The sequence below is a fragment of the Rhipicephalus microplus genome, chromosome 6 (genome assembly GCF_043290135.1).
Source record: "Rhipicephalus microplus isolate Deutch F79 chromosome 6, USDA_Rmic, whole genome shotgun sequence".
Lineage (NCBI taxonomy): Eukaryota > Metazoa > Arthropoda > Arachnida > Ixodida > Ixodidae > Rhipicephalus > Rhipicephalus microplus.
Window position 1 is genome coordinate 70,306,640 of NC_134705.1, and position 15,786 is coordinate 70,322,425.

General features: G+C 46.5%; 1 protein-coding gene across 2 annotated transcripts in view; it reads right to left on the bottom strand.

Moving 5' to 3' along the window:
* LOC119167599 (V-type proton ATPase subunit D-like) overlaps positions 1-9,838 on the bottom strand; it is a 79,517-nt gene extending 69,679 nt beyond the window's left edge. For both annotated transcript variants that reach the window (XM_075866058.1, XM_037419097.2), the window contains exons 1-4: positions 9,681-9,838; positions 9,391-9,508; positions 5,758-5,905; positions 405-449 (exon numbers count right to left, since the gene is read on the bottom strand). In XM_075866058.1, coding sequence (XP_075722173.1) covers positions 405-449; positions 5,758-5,905; positions 9,391-9,508; positions 9,681-9,721 — 352 coding nt within the window. In that variant the 5' untranslated portion in view covers positions 9,722-9,838. The remainder of the gene's footprint in view (positions 1-404; positions 450-5,757; positions 5,906-9,390; positions 9,509-9,680) is intronic.
* Positions 9,839-15,786: the final 5,948 nt, after the last annotated feature.

Sequence of the window (15,786 nt, forward strand, 5' to 3'; positions counted from 1 at the left end):
CCTTAGCCACTAGACCACCGTGGCGGGGCCAATGCAAGAGGAGCAATAGAGAGGCTTGCCTTATTGAAGAAACTGTGCTCTCCATGGCTTCATATTCCTTGCACTAAGGTTACTCGAGCACTCTTTCTGGTAGTACGCGGTAGTTCTGCTGAGAACAGACTTGGCAACCAGTGCAGAAATAAGGGGATGCTTACCAACAGCGGGAATACTGCATACATTGACTTCCAAATTCACAGTCAGCATGGGCGGAGTTCTGTTTGATCAGGCTGGTGATGTGCAGCCCAACAAGATGCAATAGAATGCATGCTAGCACGTTTATTCAGAAAGTAACGAAAAGCATTAAAAACTACATTTCACAGCCAAGAACCCTCCTAGGTAAATAACCAAAGGTAATGGTCACTCACTGTCTGTGCCTTCCTGGTAGCACTCGAAGATCGGCAGGGTCACGCCTATAGGAGGAAAAAAACGTGTACACAGGGTCAGTAACAGCCTGACAAAGCCTTTGTTTACCCATTGGCAGGTATATGAATGCAGGAAATTAACAGAAAACCAGCTCACAAGCAGCCGTGATCATGTACAATCGATACAATGTTGACTGTGCGATACAGGGTTTTTGCCCGATTACAAAGTTGTCGCTCTCAGGTGTAAGCTGTGTCCGTCCTAATGATCGAAATTTCATAACCTTTTAAAACTACCTAATCCTATTAGTGACAACCATGTTGAGAAAATGTACCAGAACGAGGTAATAGATAATAAGTGTAACATAAGCAGATAACACGCAGGAAGAGCAAAATGGAAAAGAAACGAGAATCCAGGTGCTGCCATGTCGCAGATAAAGTCATGATCTTTTCTGGGTGACAAGCAATATCTTTTTTCTGGTTTTCCAGGAACCTGCGACACCATGGCCAAGAATGGCCCTTCACGACAGCCATGGCGGCAGCAAATCTTGTCGTCACTCGAAAATAGCTTGCATATGACTGGGCCTTAAAGTTTCGTAGTTGCAGGAGGCGACCGTCGCTTGGATTAGGCAGTTTCGTGACCTTGCTCGCTGTGTACTTGCCAGCTGCGATGTCTCTACACTCACACTGTTCATGAACGCCGCTGTGGTGCACAGATAAAAAAACAAACAAGGCACATGCCACGCACAGATGGAAAGAAAAACGACAGGGTGCACGACGTTGGGCGAAGGGGTGGAGAGAGCGAGCCAAGGTAGCCGAGGAGGTTGGCATAATAATAAAAAAAGTGGAAGTGGTCCAGAAGACAAGGAGGCACCAGATGTCCGTTAGCGGGATGGCAGTGGATGTATAGAAGGGGTGCATCTATTACGCGGGGAAAAAAAATTCAAATGTTGTCGACTGAAGTTGGGGATGTGTTTATTATGCGGGTGCGTTCATTACATGAGTAAACACAGTATAGGCGACCTTTTCTACAGTAAGTTCTCGCGTGGTCAGCAAAGCGGACATCGCATTTTGTCATTATTCTTGTTATCAAGGTTTCTTTTGATGCTTGGATGGTCGCAATGTTGGTTACTTGATTATAATATATTAACATATTAATTGTTGGGATTTAACATCCCAACATCACTAAGGATTATGAGACACGCCGTAGTGAAGGGCTCTAGAAATTTGAACCAGCTGGGGTTCTTTAACGTGCACCTCAATGTCGACTCACCGGCCTCGAGCATTTTTGCCTCCATCGAAAATGCGGCTGCCGTGGCTGGGATTCGATCCCGCAACCTGCGGGTCAGCAGGCAAGTGCTTTAGCCACTAGACCACCGTGGCGGGTAATGATAGTTATTTGCTACAATGTCAACGGTGTCATCACGGTCATCGTGCAAGGTTGCCGTGAAGTTAGCAAAGCATGCCGTAGCCTCGTAGTGCAGTTAAACCTCGTTGATACATTTTTCAGCGGACCGGGTAGAAAAAACGTAACAGCCAAGAAAATGCACGAGTAATGAAAGCTCTAAAAACGAGAGCATAGGCGCTTTGACTACAAACAATTTATTTCGGCAAGGTGAGCCTAAGACCCAAAATATTCTAAGATTGTTGACTTCCAATTTTTTTCGCTCGCTGGTAAACACCACACGTTTCTCAATGACCTGGAAAGCCGCATTGCTTTCAGCGTCGCATTGGTGCGTGACGTACCTGCATAGGTGGTCCAGGGTTACGACGGCTTCTCCAAAGTTGAGATCGACCGACTCCACTGCCAATTCTCCAGAATCGTGCGACCCGTGCTTGTTGCCGTTATCGATGTCCCCGTCTTCAGTTGCAATCGAGTTTACAACATTCTCTGTGATTGTCTGGCACTCTGACATCATGACGGCAGCATCCACAGTGACATAGTCGTCGTATGTCGTACCCGTGGCACCCAGCGCATTCATTGCCTCATTGAGCTCTTGCTCACGAGAGGCTGCTTTCGATTGTTGAGCGTCGATGGCAGGGTCCGCTTCGCCGTTCATACAGAACCCACACCTCGTGAACAATGCTCTCGAGTTGACCCACTCACTGCACTCCAGGCTGATTTGACATAATGCAAGGCATTGAGTATCGCAATTGTCGTAGGCTACTGTCGACCATTAATACGTGCAATACAGCACTTTGTGCAATACAGCGCTTTGGCTTGGCAAAAATTGCATTGAGAAGCTCAACAGTATTCAACAAGCTTAGCGCACACAACAGCGACTGGTGGTGGTGGTGGTGGTGGTAGTGGTTAGAAGAGGAAGAAGGCACGTAATTTCTGCAGACCATTTGCCCCACGTAATAAACGCACCGCCAACTTTGCTCCAATTTTTTTAGATAAAGTGTGCATTCATTACGTGAGTAAATACAGTATTTTATTCAGTGCTCAGCTGCAGATCCAATCCGGCTATTTCATGTTTGCTTGCCTTGGCGTCGAAACTCAGTCATTCCAAATGACAAACTTTGGCAGAAGACGACAGCTATTGTAAAGACCGGAATATAGGCCAAATTTTCATTTTAAAAAAATGCAATGAAAAGTCGACCCTCGTCTTATTCACCAGTAATTGGCAAAAAAAACTGTGGAAGTCTCCCAACAATGGCCAGCTAAAGTCGAAAGCCTCCATTGCCATGGTGAGCATCAGCAACGGCACCATTGGGCAAGGCTAGGCAAAGGCTACAGTGTTCTAGCAACATCATTTTGCCTCGGTTATCTGTTGTCAGTCTGCTATTTTTTTTTTTTTCCCTCCAGAAATAGGTGGCAGTCGACGGCAGTTTACGATAGGCTATAAGAAAATAGTTATAGAGTATGATGAAGAGCACAGCAACCTGGCGACACAAAGGTTTGCTAGAATTCAAAGAATTTTAGCAACCCTTTGAGTCAAGCAGAAAGCGCTTGAGTCAAGCAGAAAGGGGTGTTTGTGGTTCTGCGAACAAGTTGCCGAAAAGATGCAGGCCTGCTGACAGCCATCTAAACATGGGTACCGTCCTCCCAACCGGTAAGCGTGGCGCATGTAGTTGCGACGCGGGGCCGCAACGTGTTCAACGAGACGACCAAATTGGTTTCGTCGCGCCAGCCTCCTTTGTAGAGATGGCAGTGACAGCATGGATTATTGTCAGCCCCTCAAAATGAGCGTGACGAGTGCGGTTTCTTTGATGCTTCTGCTGGTGCAGCTGTAGTACGAGCGGGAGACACGGCTCCCAGCGGTATTCTCACCCCCAAGGAAGAGACAACTTGGTGTCGGAGGGAGAGTGTGGTGGCCATGTTCCCATCAAAAACGTTGACCAGGACGGGCGTGGGCGGTACCGTCGAAAGTGATGTGTTCGGTGGTTGGACAGAGAAGTTTAAAGCCGTTCCCCTTAGGGGGAAAAAGAAAACACTCGATAACTTGCCGCAGCGGGCTCCGGCGGGATCCTCGCGATGTAGAACGACATCTTTATCTAGATGTTCACCTTGTAGCGAGAAATGCTTGCCAGTACATAATGTAAACTAAACCTCCCTACAGTTTCCCTCATCAGTCTCTTAATGCTCGGTGTCTTCCTCCCATGTCCCCCAATGCCGGTAACGCGAAATCCCAACAACTCAACAACAGATAGCAGCAGTGGTATGCTGTCTAATCCCGCGCCACGTCTCAACAACTGGTGGCAGCAGTGAGATCCTGTCAAAACTTCAGACCTTAACAGGGTATTCGGTGCATTGTAGGAAAGCATTCGATACTGGAGAAGCCAAAAGCAGCGCATCACACTATCCAATGATAAAAAGAACAACACTGTTTCTAGATAGACTGCAGTGCACCCTGAACTAGAAATTATACTCGCCGAATTCGTCCGGGAACTGCATGCAAGGTCACTACCCGTGACAACAGAGCGCATCCGCGTGAAAGCTCTCGAGATAACGCGCGATTCTATGATCACAAGGACACAATTCAAGGAATCGCCATCGGGCGCAGATTTATGAAGTGGAAAGGCCTTGCGCTGTGGCAGCGAACTTCGTCTTTCCACAAATGTTGCATCAGTAATGCATTGAACTGAATGGAAGACGATACATTCTGGGACGTTACTAGTGAAAAACTAACGTCATCCGACTCAAGTTCAAACAACTCTGAGGGACAGCACTTTATGGCCTTCTGGTGCTTGACAACATAAGATTAGTGTCAAAATAAAAAGAAACTTCACCACAGTGCAGCTAGTAGTGTCGCGTATATACTAAGGTAAATACGCGACACAACCAAAATATGTGTGCCGCAATACTTTGCGATATTTAAAAATTTCTTTTTCAGAGATTCAAAGTTTGAGGGGTCTACGTATATTCCCGTCCGACCTATATTCCGGTTCTTACGATACACTCCATGCGGCTGTGATGTCCTGAAGTTTATAGCCAGTAACTCTTTAAGGGCTTATTCCTCACAGAAATATTATTTTGTAGACATTTTTCCATAGATGTGAAGGAACAATAGATCCTTTATGTGTATTCCTTGCTGAAAATGATGAATTCTCGGGTGACCATGTCATGGCCCCTTTAATCAAGAAATGTAAATGTAATCACTCATAATGTGGACAGTCACAATGTAGCATGTTTCGAGACTGCCTGGCAAACCAAACAGCAAAAGGAATCTAGAAACTTCTCAGCCTGCAAAAACTGGGAGACCCTGCTAGCCAGCTCTGTAACAGACGCCCCCGTCACACTGATAGCCCTAGAGGTTGCCTTCAGCACGAACTAATCGCCATCTAATGGGGTCACAGAAACCATCACTCCTAGTACCACTGACTGACTCCAAAGGCAGGATCTGAACTCCAATCCTCCTATACCATTGCTTTGTGCTGTGCCACTGCGCAGTCAGCTCGAGCCATCGCATTGAAATACTTGCAGCGAGTTCAGAATGTCAACGGAGTGTTGTCATGTCGCCGTTATGCTGTTATACAGTGGTTCTCAAATAGGGTTCCACTGACCTCCGTGTCGGCATAGCTGCTTTTGGAGGTTGACAAAACCACATCTCAAAAAAAAACAACATTCACCTATAATTGCGATATTGCCTGGTGTAAATTCTGAGGGCAGCATTGTGTTGAGGCAAGGGCAACTGTGCTTGAAGCATTGGTTTTCAAGGTATCAACTACGCCATAAAGTATAACTTTCGTGAGTATAGGACAGCAACAATTACACCATTATTTGTCTTCCTGCAGAAAAGCGAGGTACCTTCTACACGTCTGCGAGGTATTAGTATGAGTACTTTGTTGATGCTACATGTGGCTGATGACGAATATTTATGCGTCTCTTAAAGAGTACCACCTGTGATGTACGTACCTGCAACATTGTCCTTTCGTGAGCGGACCTTGACCTGAGCCCGAGTGACATTTTGGAGGACGACCTGGTTGAAGTCGCCGCTCGTGAACTTGGCCTCCGCTAAGGAGAATGCTGCCTCTTTCATCACCTCACCCATCAGTGACTTTGTCTGCGCGACATCAAAGAGCATCTGAATGCTGCGGTCACTACTCTGGTGGTACACAGAGGTGAAGCTTCCCAGCGCCATAGCGTTTCAGAGTGACCAGGAAAGTTTCAGGCATCTAGTAACAACAAATTTGTTCAAAATAATGCTAAATGCCATACCACACTAATCTTTTTATTGCCTTTACAATTGTTTACAAGTGCACTTGGGTTAAATACATATATTTTTTCCAATGGCCTTGATATCACACTTCTTTCCATTGTGCAGATTTAAGTTAGTTAAATAATTGTTTGTAATAGCCAAGTTATTTCACATTTGCTTTGCACCTATACTGTTCTAACCTGAATGTGTCAAATATAATTGCACATGAGCTATCATAGTTAAAACACATCTTTTTGCCTCTCTTTCTAGAATATTATCTAACATAATGATAAATACATTTTCGTACGTGTTGCTGTAACTTTTTTCTTTTTATCATTTCCACACATATTTAGGCCTGTTCTTTTTGCTAACAGATTACCGACACAATTAAAAATTACATAGCATAGCTTCTTCCACAATGCCCCTAGAGGTCTATGAGGTACTTTTAAATGAATAAACGAAAGTTCGTCTTCAAACATTTCACATGATTATATCCGCTGAGTCATGTTGTTATGCAATAAAAATAGTCTAGACTTGCTGTGTTCGGCTACAACAGCTAGACAGCTTTTGAAACAGCTTTTGAAACAAAGACCACAATTTAATTACAAAGACCACGATTTAATTACAAGTCCCACCCAAGTGAAGAACACTTGAGACTATCTGAGGTTTATTAATGTGTTTAACTTCAATTGTAAATTCAGGTGCACACAAATATAGGTCATCTTGTTACATGTTGTCCTTGTCAAAATGCTGCCATAGTGGGCAGAAATGAGTCTTCCTGCTTAGTAACACAACACCGCTAATGGTCTCATTGTGTAGCGTTTTGTTGTGCAACTAAAAATTCAAAGCTATCATGATTGGTGTGTGGGCAACATTGAAACTGAATGAATTAAATGCTGCAAACTTTATGCGAAGTCATATAGATAGAGCCTGTGCTATACAACAAGTTCAATTTACAATGATGAAAGTGTTTGTTCCGGCAATAACACTACCAGATAAACCTGAAAAAAGCTTCTTGACAACCCAAGCGTGAAATATAGCATACCAACAAACACTTTCAAGATGAAAATTCAACAAGCAAGCTGCACGTGTTCTTAACTGGAAAAAACCCTGTAATGTTCACATTATTTGTGGCAATAAACTTGTTTTCCTTTGCATCAACAAGAAATTTAAGAAAGCATATATGTTATGAAAAACACTGAAATTAGAAAATCTTCATGCTGTAGCGAAATTTCTCGGCAGTATACTGACCAGAATTTTAATTTTTTTAGGCAGGAGTCATCTTCTGCAGCCCAATGCAGGAATAGCACTAGGTTCATTCTTACACCATGCTAGCCATTAGTGTTCCCAGACTATCAGCTGTTGGAACCCATGCACTGAGTTGAAATGTGGAGTTAAACGTCCCCAAACTACGAAATGATTATGAGAGACATCGTAATGGAGTGCTCCGGAAATTTCAACCACCTTGCGTTCTTGAACATGCCCCCATATCTTAGCACAAGGGCCTACAGCATTTTGCCTCCGTCGGAATTGCAGCCGCCGCAGCCGGGATTCGATACCGCGACCTGCGGCTCGGCAGCCAAGTACCTTAGCCACTAGACCATTCCGGCGAACTGTCGGATCCTCTCCTGAAGTTTGTGCTACTTAGCCGTTCAATGGAGTAACAACTAGCTCAAACAAGCACCTTACACCACAAGGCTTTTCAGACCTACCACAAGCAAGAATTTCCTCAGACAAAGAAAACACATTAGAAATTTCACATGGTTCTCCCTGAATGTTTTGAAAAATGACAGACCGCTGGAAATAACAAGTGCTCCCACACAGTAGACGCGCCCTGACGAATAAACTGTTGATGAATACTCCCAATCTCGAAATATTCAGCACAAAGCGCTGGACACCCTTTTTTGTAAAAAAAGCTCAGACGAAGAATGTACACAGTCGTCCTTCATGAAAGGGAATGCACAAGTGCATGGCCTGCGCTCTGTGGCGGCTGCCTAGAGGCACCATCAACCGACAGTTAAGAAAAGCATACTCACTTGTCGCAGCATCTATTGCCAAACAGGATAGCGAGACGTAGCCGGCAGACAAGCACTGCTAAGTAACGTTCCTTCACCGATCCCGCAACAAGTGACATTGGGCGATGCCTGCCGCTCGCGCCGTGCTCGTCCATCACGTTTTATTTGTTGGCAGCAGACAACGCACAGCAGGCATCGCCCTTTGCACAATCGGGGAGGGGGTGTGATCAGGCAGCATTTCTCTACCAGCCATGTCTCGTAATCGTGTTTGGCAATAGATGGCTTGCACTGACGTCACTAAAACAGCCACTTTAATACACCAACACGGTGAAACATGAATTTCGTGATGTCATGTTAGTGTTATCGGTGCATCGCATACTGGTTCCTTCGTTACTCCATGCACAAAAGCCCAATGACGTTCCAGCAACGTTACCACACTAAAGCAAGTTTAGAGCCATGTGATTTTACGGCCTTGACGACACCAAAGCCGCCATGTTGGTGTTATGTCGCGCATCCATGACGTCACCAGCAAACTGTCTGTAGATGAGATTCGAAAGCCAACATGCTTTGTTCAGCCATAGGTTGACGATGCTTTAGGCAGCCGCTGCGAAACACAGGTCGTGTGCTCATGTGTTCCTCGTCATTAAATAAAGACACTGTACCTTTGAGCGTAATGCAGTCAGCTGGAATATTCACGGAAAAATGAAGTGCCTCTTTGTTGTGCAAACAGTGACGGTGAATTTCCACATTGAATATTTTATTTGCTAGTCTTTTGTTCAGGGGACGGCAGGCCCCCCATAAAATTTGGCATCGTGTCAACCAAAGAGATTATCTGTAACAATAGTCTGCAAACGGCAGGTTCACTTAACGCAAACTGGGCACAAGGGAGATCCAATGAACTTGCGAGCTCATTAACTTGCTTTGTCATGTTTATTAATCATCACTGGCCACAAATGGCACAAAATAATACGGGAGCAAAATGTGCAAAATGTGCGAGTACGAACTACGATGACCTTAATAACACAAAAAAAGTGGCACTTCGCCAACACTACCTATGTGGCGTGCGAATATTCTGCGCTGAAAAGCTCATCTGGCTGAAAAGATGCTCTAAAAGCAAAATGTAAAAGAGAAGGACACTTTGAGCACTAACGACACCGGCGCAACAAAACCTAAACCACGTTCAGTCAGTTTCATAGCGCCCCTACAGCAATAAAGCAACCGAGTTTTTGCAAAGTTTAGAATGATTTACATGCAATAAAGCAGCATTCGCAATCCTGCACCAGGTCAGAAGCAGCAAGGTCGTAAAACAGCAGCTGTTTAAGCAGCTGTACGCACCTCCACGATTTTCTTCAGTATCGCCCTGAACCGCATCTGCAGAGCGTCGGCTTTCTTTTTCAGCAAGTTGTGGCCCTTCTGGGCACCCTTGAGACGTAACCTCATGAGGGTCATGGCCCTGTAACGAGTCAAAAGGAACAAAATTCGGTTCTTGCAACCAAAGAAACGCCGTTCTCCACCTCTAACACCTGGCATGTGTGTTGTCAAACTGAAAAAGGCTGGAACGGACCGACGGTGCCGAAGACGTCGCTTCGCAGCGAATTGCGGAAAAGCAAGATAATTTTACTCACATGCGAGAAGGGAAGATGGCTATCCTGTCCTTGCCGCTCATAGCTTTCAGCTAATAAGGTACGGAACAACAATGAATTTGAACAAGCTAATCCCGGAGAACGGTCCCACCTCTGCTGGGTACGGCGATCATGCGCTTCTTCCTCGCAGCTCGCGACGTCACGTGATTGTCCGCAGCGCCAATGCGCAGCTGAGCTGTGTTTCGGTTTTGGTTCTGACGCATGCGTTTTTGCGTAAATTGATCACAACATTGTATTTCATTTTGTTCTTCAAACTACACCCAAATTTATTAATAATAACGACACCTTTGACACGAATATACAGCTGTGTCACCTATTTTTATGCGAATTTGTTTAAGATGCTATTATTTGAAGTACCTGCGCTCGGCAATCATGTGTCCCTTGAACAAGTTAACTGGTAAGGTCTATTCGATTCAGGAAAAGTGCACGGAACCGTATACAAAAAGGTGCAGCCGGTGCCGACACCTGGTGCAGCAGTGTCGCAGGTTTCTCGGCACCCGTTACGGGGTGCAAATGCAATGCATCAACAGCGCCACCGCTAAAATGTCAATCGAATGTTGAGGTGCAGTGCAAGCCTTTCGTCTGCTACGGTACGGGCCATGACCTACTACACTCCTGACCTGCCCAGAGAGCACCTCTTCCAGCGCCCACGTTCTAGTTCATACCTTCTGCCGCTAGGGCCGTCACCTACGAGCGGCGTGGCGCTAGGCAGCACCTGTTCGCTGACGTCAGCTTGAGTGTTCGTGGTCATATTTCGGCCAACAGAGCACTCATATTGCGTAATTATTATGCACTAATGAAAAATAATTTTGAAACAAATATTTCAAAAGTCATTCACAAATTCTTTGCAATTAAATGGACGCAACATCACATATGCTGTCCTACACTATGTAAGTCTACGGATTCTCGCATTTGTCCACCAGTGTGCAATAAATTTTTCGTCACACTGAACAGCTTACTTGACCAGTCATCTAAGTGAAAAAATAGTCACATATATGCCGGCTGTTCATCACGGAATGCAGCCGTTCTTACTCTAGCGCCGTCCAAACAGCCGTAAAGTAGCAGACGAACAGGTTATAGGTAGCGCCACCTACGGCGAGCGATTGAACGAGAGCGGGGACACGCGCTCCCATAGGAACCCCGCTATCTGAACAGGTCAGGAGTGTAGTAGGTCATGGTACGGGCAGTACAGGGCTAGTGAGGCTTAGCACGCACCGGCAAGCGGTTGTCAGTTGTGTGCGAGGATTTGCACGTGATTTGTTAACATGGAGGAACTCCACATCGCCATGGAATTGGTTGAATTTGACAGTGATGATGAGGAACTCGACGCAGTGTTGTGTCAAATTGGTGCCCAATTGGTCCGCAGCGATCGTAACCGCACACCTAGATACTACGAGGAAGTTGTGGCCCGTTATTTTGACTACGAATTCAAGCGCCTGTTTCGGCTGTCAAGAGAGACGTTCGAAACACTCGTGGGGCGCTTCAAGTCGTCGCCCTTTTTTCCTAGGCCGCGGGGAGGACGCCCCCAAATCCCAGCGGAAAAAACTTGCCTGATTTCTCTCAGCTACTTGGGCACGCAGAATAGCATGTATAGAATCGCCGATACCTTTGATGTCTCCGAGTCATCCGTGTCTCTGTGCTTGAAACGGGTTCTTGACTTTCTCTTTAGCATTAGTGATGAAGTGATTGCTTGGCCCAGCGATCAAGAGCGGGCGAATATCAAAGCAGGCTTTGCTGCTAGGAGCGACGGTAAAGGTCCGAGGAACACTATTGGGTGTATTGATGGTTGCCACATAGAGATTCCGCACCAGAATGAATCACCGGCATCCTACTACAATAGAAAAAAATTTCCTTCAATCATTCTTCAAGGAATCTGCGATGCAAACAGCCGTTTCACTGACATTTTTGTTGGTTACGTTGGCAGCTGTTAGGTTTGGCCTGGGGATTCATCTCCCAATCCCTTCGGCGCCCAGTCTTACCGACGCTGTCAAGTATTTGAGTGATTATTCCAGACCAGGCGGCGGGCAGAGGCGAGTTCACGTCCTTCAAAAGCGGACCTTTTGTCGTCGCTTCAAGCAGAAGCGGTGACTAATGGACTCGGCGACTCATCGGGCGACGGCAAAGCTGTCGTGGCCGGCGCCGGAGCTGACAGAGGAGCGGTGCTCCCTTTTGATCCCCAATCACCAAGCCGACCGGCCGACTGCCTATGCTCGTCAGGCACTGTACGTGCTAGCCGGAGGACCAAGACGTCGTGTCGCCAAGACGCCATTAGCCGTTCGAGAGAGGCCAACAAAGACGGCGTCTTTCTGAAAGAGACCGCGACGGACAGCGCACGCAGATCGCCCCGCTAATTGGGCGAGCTGTGCAGTGGGCCCTTTGAAGTATGCGGCCAGGATCGTGGGAACGCTCGTCTAACGGCACACCCACGACGAGGACCAGCCCTGCTGGCGCCACCACCGTGCAGCGTTCACGTGGACCTTGTATGCTCGCCTCCCTCACTTGTGTGTGCGTGATTGGTGTTCGGCTCTGAGAGGAGGAGCCCGACAGGGCATAAAACGACGCGGAGAGTGCTGGACATTGCGCTCTCTGAACCGGGCTCTGAACGATGTAGTGTTCAACCACCACGCTCGTGGTTTGTGAAACCACTATCCTGTTCCTTTCTGTAAATATGTGTAAATAATGTCACAAAACCTCTGTTATGTTTCTCGTATCCTCTTGTCAGCGTTCAGTTCCTCCACCCGGATGCCATCACCTGCAACATCTTCCTTCCCATCTCTAACAACTGGTTGGCAGCGGCGGGATGGACTTCGCGACATGGTGCTGTGCTGTGGTGAGTGCTTGGTCTTTGCTGTAACTTTCCAGGCTTCATTTCTTGAGTGTGCGTTGATTAGAAGCTGGATTGTGTGTGAGTTAGGGAGATCACCTATTTGTGTGTTAGAGGGATCCCCTACATTTGTGTGAGATGCAGGACCAAAGTACAACGGCAATCATGTCGTGGAAGGCAATGCTAAGAGATGAACTTTTGTGTGTGAGTAAGCATCTAGGCATTGAAATAGAGGAAAGAATGGGCAGGACAGCGATTTGGATGCTGATCTCACAAAAAGCCAGTGAGGAGGATATTAAAAACGCAGTAGAGATTTTTGAAAAGCAGGAAATTGAGAAACAAGAAAAGAAAATAAGGGATAGAAAAGAGCGGCTCGATCAATTGGAACAGAAAATCGAGGCAATGAGGCGAAAGAGTCAGCCATTCGAAACTGTAGCGCACGAGAAGTGCGATAATCAAATGAGTGAGGTGCAGTTTAGAGCCAAAGAGAAGGCTAGCACACGTGAACATAGCAGCAGATTCAAAGGCGAATCTAGTTTGAGTCATGATCAACGTATGTAACTGCGCGGTAGTAAACACGGACGACAAGAAGATACAAGGACAAGCGCTGCGCTTGTCCTTGTATCTTCTTGTCGTCCGTGTTTACTACCGCGCAGTTACATACGTTGATCATGAATCACCAACTCGCCCAATCGTCCACCTTGACTAGTTTGAGTGCTGCGAATGATGCTGCGCCAAGTAGAGAGGCCGACGAAGGCCAGAGCAAGTGCGACGAGGTGCTGTGCCAGTTAGCTGTTAGCGAAACAGCAAGGATAGCTGTAGACAATCTGGCACAGACCTCAACTGTGTTTGTCGCAACGGTGGATCTTGCGAACAGTGTGGAAGTACGCAAGGACACCGAAGAAAGCTCAGAAGCAGCGAAAGTAGGTAGCGGGGATATCAGTGCAGTCGCAGACAGCTCTAAGCAATGCGAGCTAGAGTGTTTGCAGGAAAGCAGCTGCACTGTTCCTAAGAGCGTCAAGCTGTCCGCCGATCTAGAGTGTGAAATAGGTGGTTTTTTCGAAAATCATCTAGACGGAGAGGCGTCGACAGCTGACGAGTGTAGTGAGAGTGTTAGCCACCTTGAGCTGCGAGCAGTAGGCTCAGAGACGAGTCGCAGGAAGCAGCGCAGACGCAAGAGACGTCGCAAAGTCGCGAGTGAGACAAGCAGCTCTACGCATGTTCAGAAAAGTTTGAGGCCTATTGGCGCAGCAAGCAGAACTAGGCATTTTGCGTCAGTGACAAAGTTCATTTGTATACGTCTGAACTGCCGGACGAAAGAAAAGGGACCAGCGGGTCCAGCGCAAATGAAATCAAATGGGAGGCGCCAGGTTAGTTGGGTGCGTGAGTACAAAGTTAAGACAAAGGAATCGGCCCGACATGGCATCAGTGCTAGGAAATCGAACAGGCAAAATAGTGTAGCAGGTGGTACAGAAGAACCCTCGAGCTGTAGAGCAGCCGATGACGCAACCCGAGGCGAACTTCCTAGTTGTGAGAAAACGGGTCGCAAGCGTCGCCGTAGACAGGTGAAGGGTACGCGCGCGACAAAGCGAAGGCACAAAGGAGGAAGCAAGCATCGGGGAAAAAGGAAAGAGGGTGGCTCATCGGCCAGTTCAGCGAAGAGGCCTTTGTGGCGGGAAGTAAAGCGCCAGCGGCGAAAGGGTAAACCACAGCGCGCATTCGCGAGACGGTATGCGCAGTGGAGATTTAGGGCTTTTCATGGAAAAGAGTGTCGACGTGGTCCTAGAAGAAAGACCACAATAGCTAAACACCGCTCGGCTAGACCAAATAGGACCCCGTCACTCTTTCCCTTGCATTGCTCGGGTTCCCTCGGCCGGATTGACAGAGGACGGCCGAAATCGCAAATGAGGCGTAGCGCTGCCGTTCAGCTTGTAGCACTTACGCGACTTTGCCTCGGGCGCCCTCGAAATCCGCCAAGTCCTCGACCGCCACGAGTGCGATTGAAAGGAGGGACAACTGTAAGCTGGTGAGTGAACAGGGGAGTGTTCTTAGTAGCATGCTTTTGATTATTATTGGTTTTGAAGTAATACTTCTTTGTCCTCTCCCAGGCTAGTTTGTTTGGATACAGTTTTCCCTTCTAGATTTTCTAAGGGCATTGTAAATGTTTTTAGTTGAGTTGCAGGGAAATGGCCTATGGTTAGGTGTGCGATTGGTGTGCTGACGCTCTTTGGATGAGAGTATGATGTCGTGCTAGGGCGTACAGCAATGGGCGTTCTTTAAAAACATGGGCTGACATGAAACAACATCCAGCAAATGAGCGTGTTAGTACACGAGTTGCATTTACCTTTGTTATTTTAGTATGTGCTCAGGAATCAAGTGAAATTCTTTAGCTGAGCGTTATGTTATATCGAACGTTGAGATTAGAGATGCGTTTTAAGGATTTACACAGTTCGATATCTTGAGAAAATTCACGTTCAGATGCGGGTTTAAGGATACCTAGGTGAGAGAGATATCGCCTATGGTTAGGTGCGTGTTGGTGTGCTAGCGTTCTTTGGATGATAGTATGATGTCGTGCTAGAGCGCACAGCAAAGTCATGTGCGTTCTTTAAAAACATGGGCTGACATGAAACTACATCCAGCAAATGAGCGTGTTAGTACACCAGGTTTACTTCATTTTGTTTTAGTGATGACTTATAGGGATCAAATGATCACTTGAGGTGAGAGCGTGGCGTTCGCCAAAATTTGAGGCTAGATACCTTTCTAGGATTGATAAGACGCAGTTTGATTTGATGTGAGAGAGTTTTGTTGGCGTCAGGGTGTCAGAAAAGTAGGCACTCACGACTACGTTAAGTATTAGAGAATGAAGGATGCGCACAATTATCTTTCGTGGGTTCGGGCTGCATTTGCGTGTAATTTAGGTAGTGGTATTTCATGAAATTAGTCAGGAAATTAAATGTCAGTTACAACTTAGTAGTGCGGATGGTTGGAGAAAGCTAGTTGTGAAAGAGTGATTCTCGTTTATGGGGCCAAATTGTATTTGCCTTTGTGTGCTTTTCTCACACGGCAATTTGTTCCATCTTTAGTAAGCATCTCCACAGCCATGATTGTTGTAACTTTGGCGGCACAAAATTGTTTCAAAATTTTAGCGTACAGGTTTCTCTTTTGTTTGTGTTTTGAGAAGCCTGGAGGGTTGTAAGCGGGTCCAATGTGCTTGACTGCGGCATGGTATTGTGTTGTGTTGTTCGCCTTGCTGTTGTCGGTAAT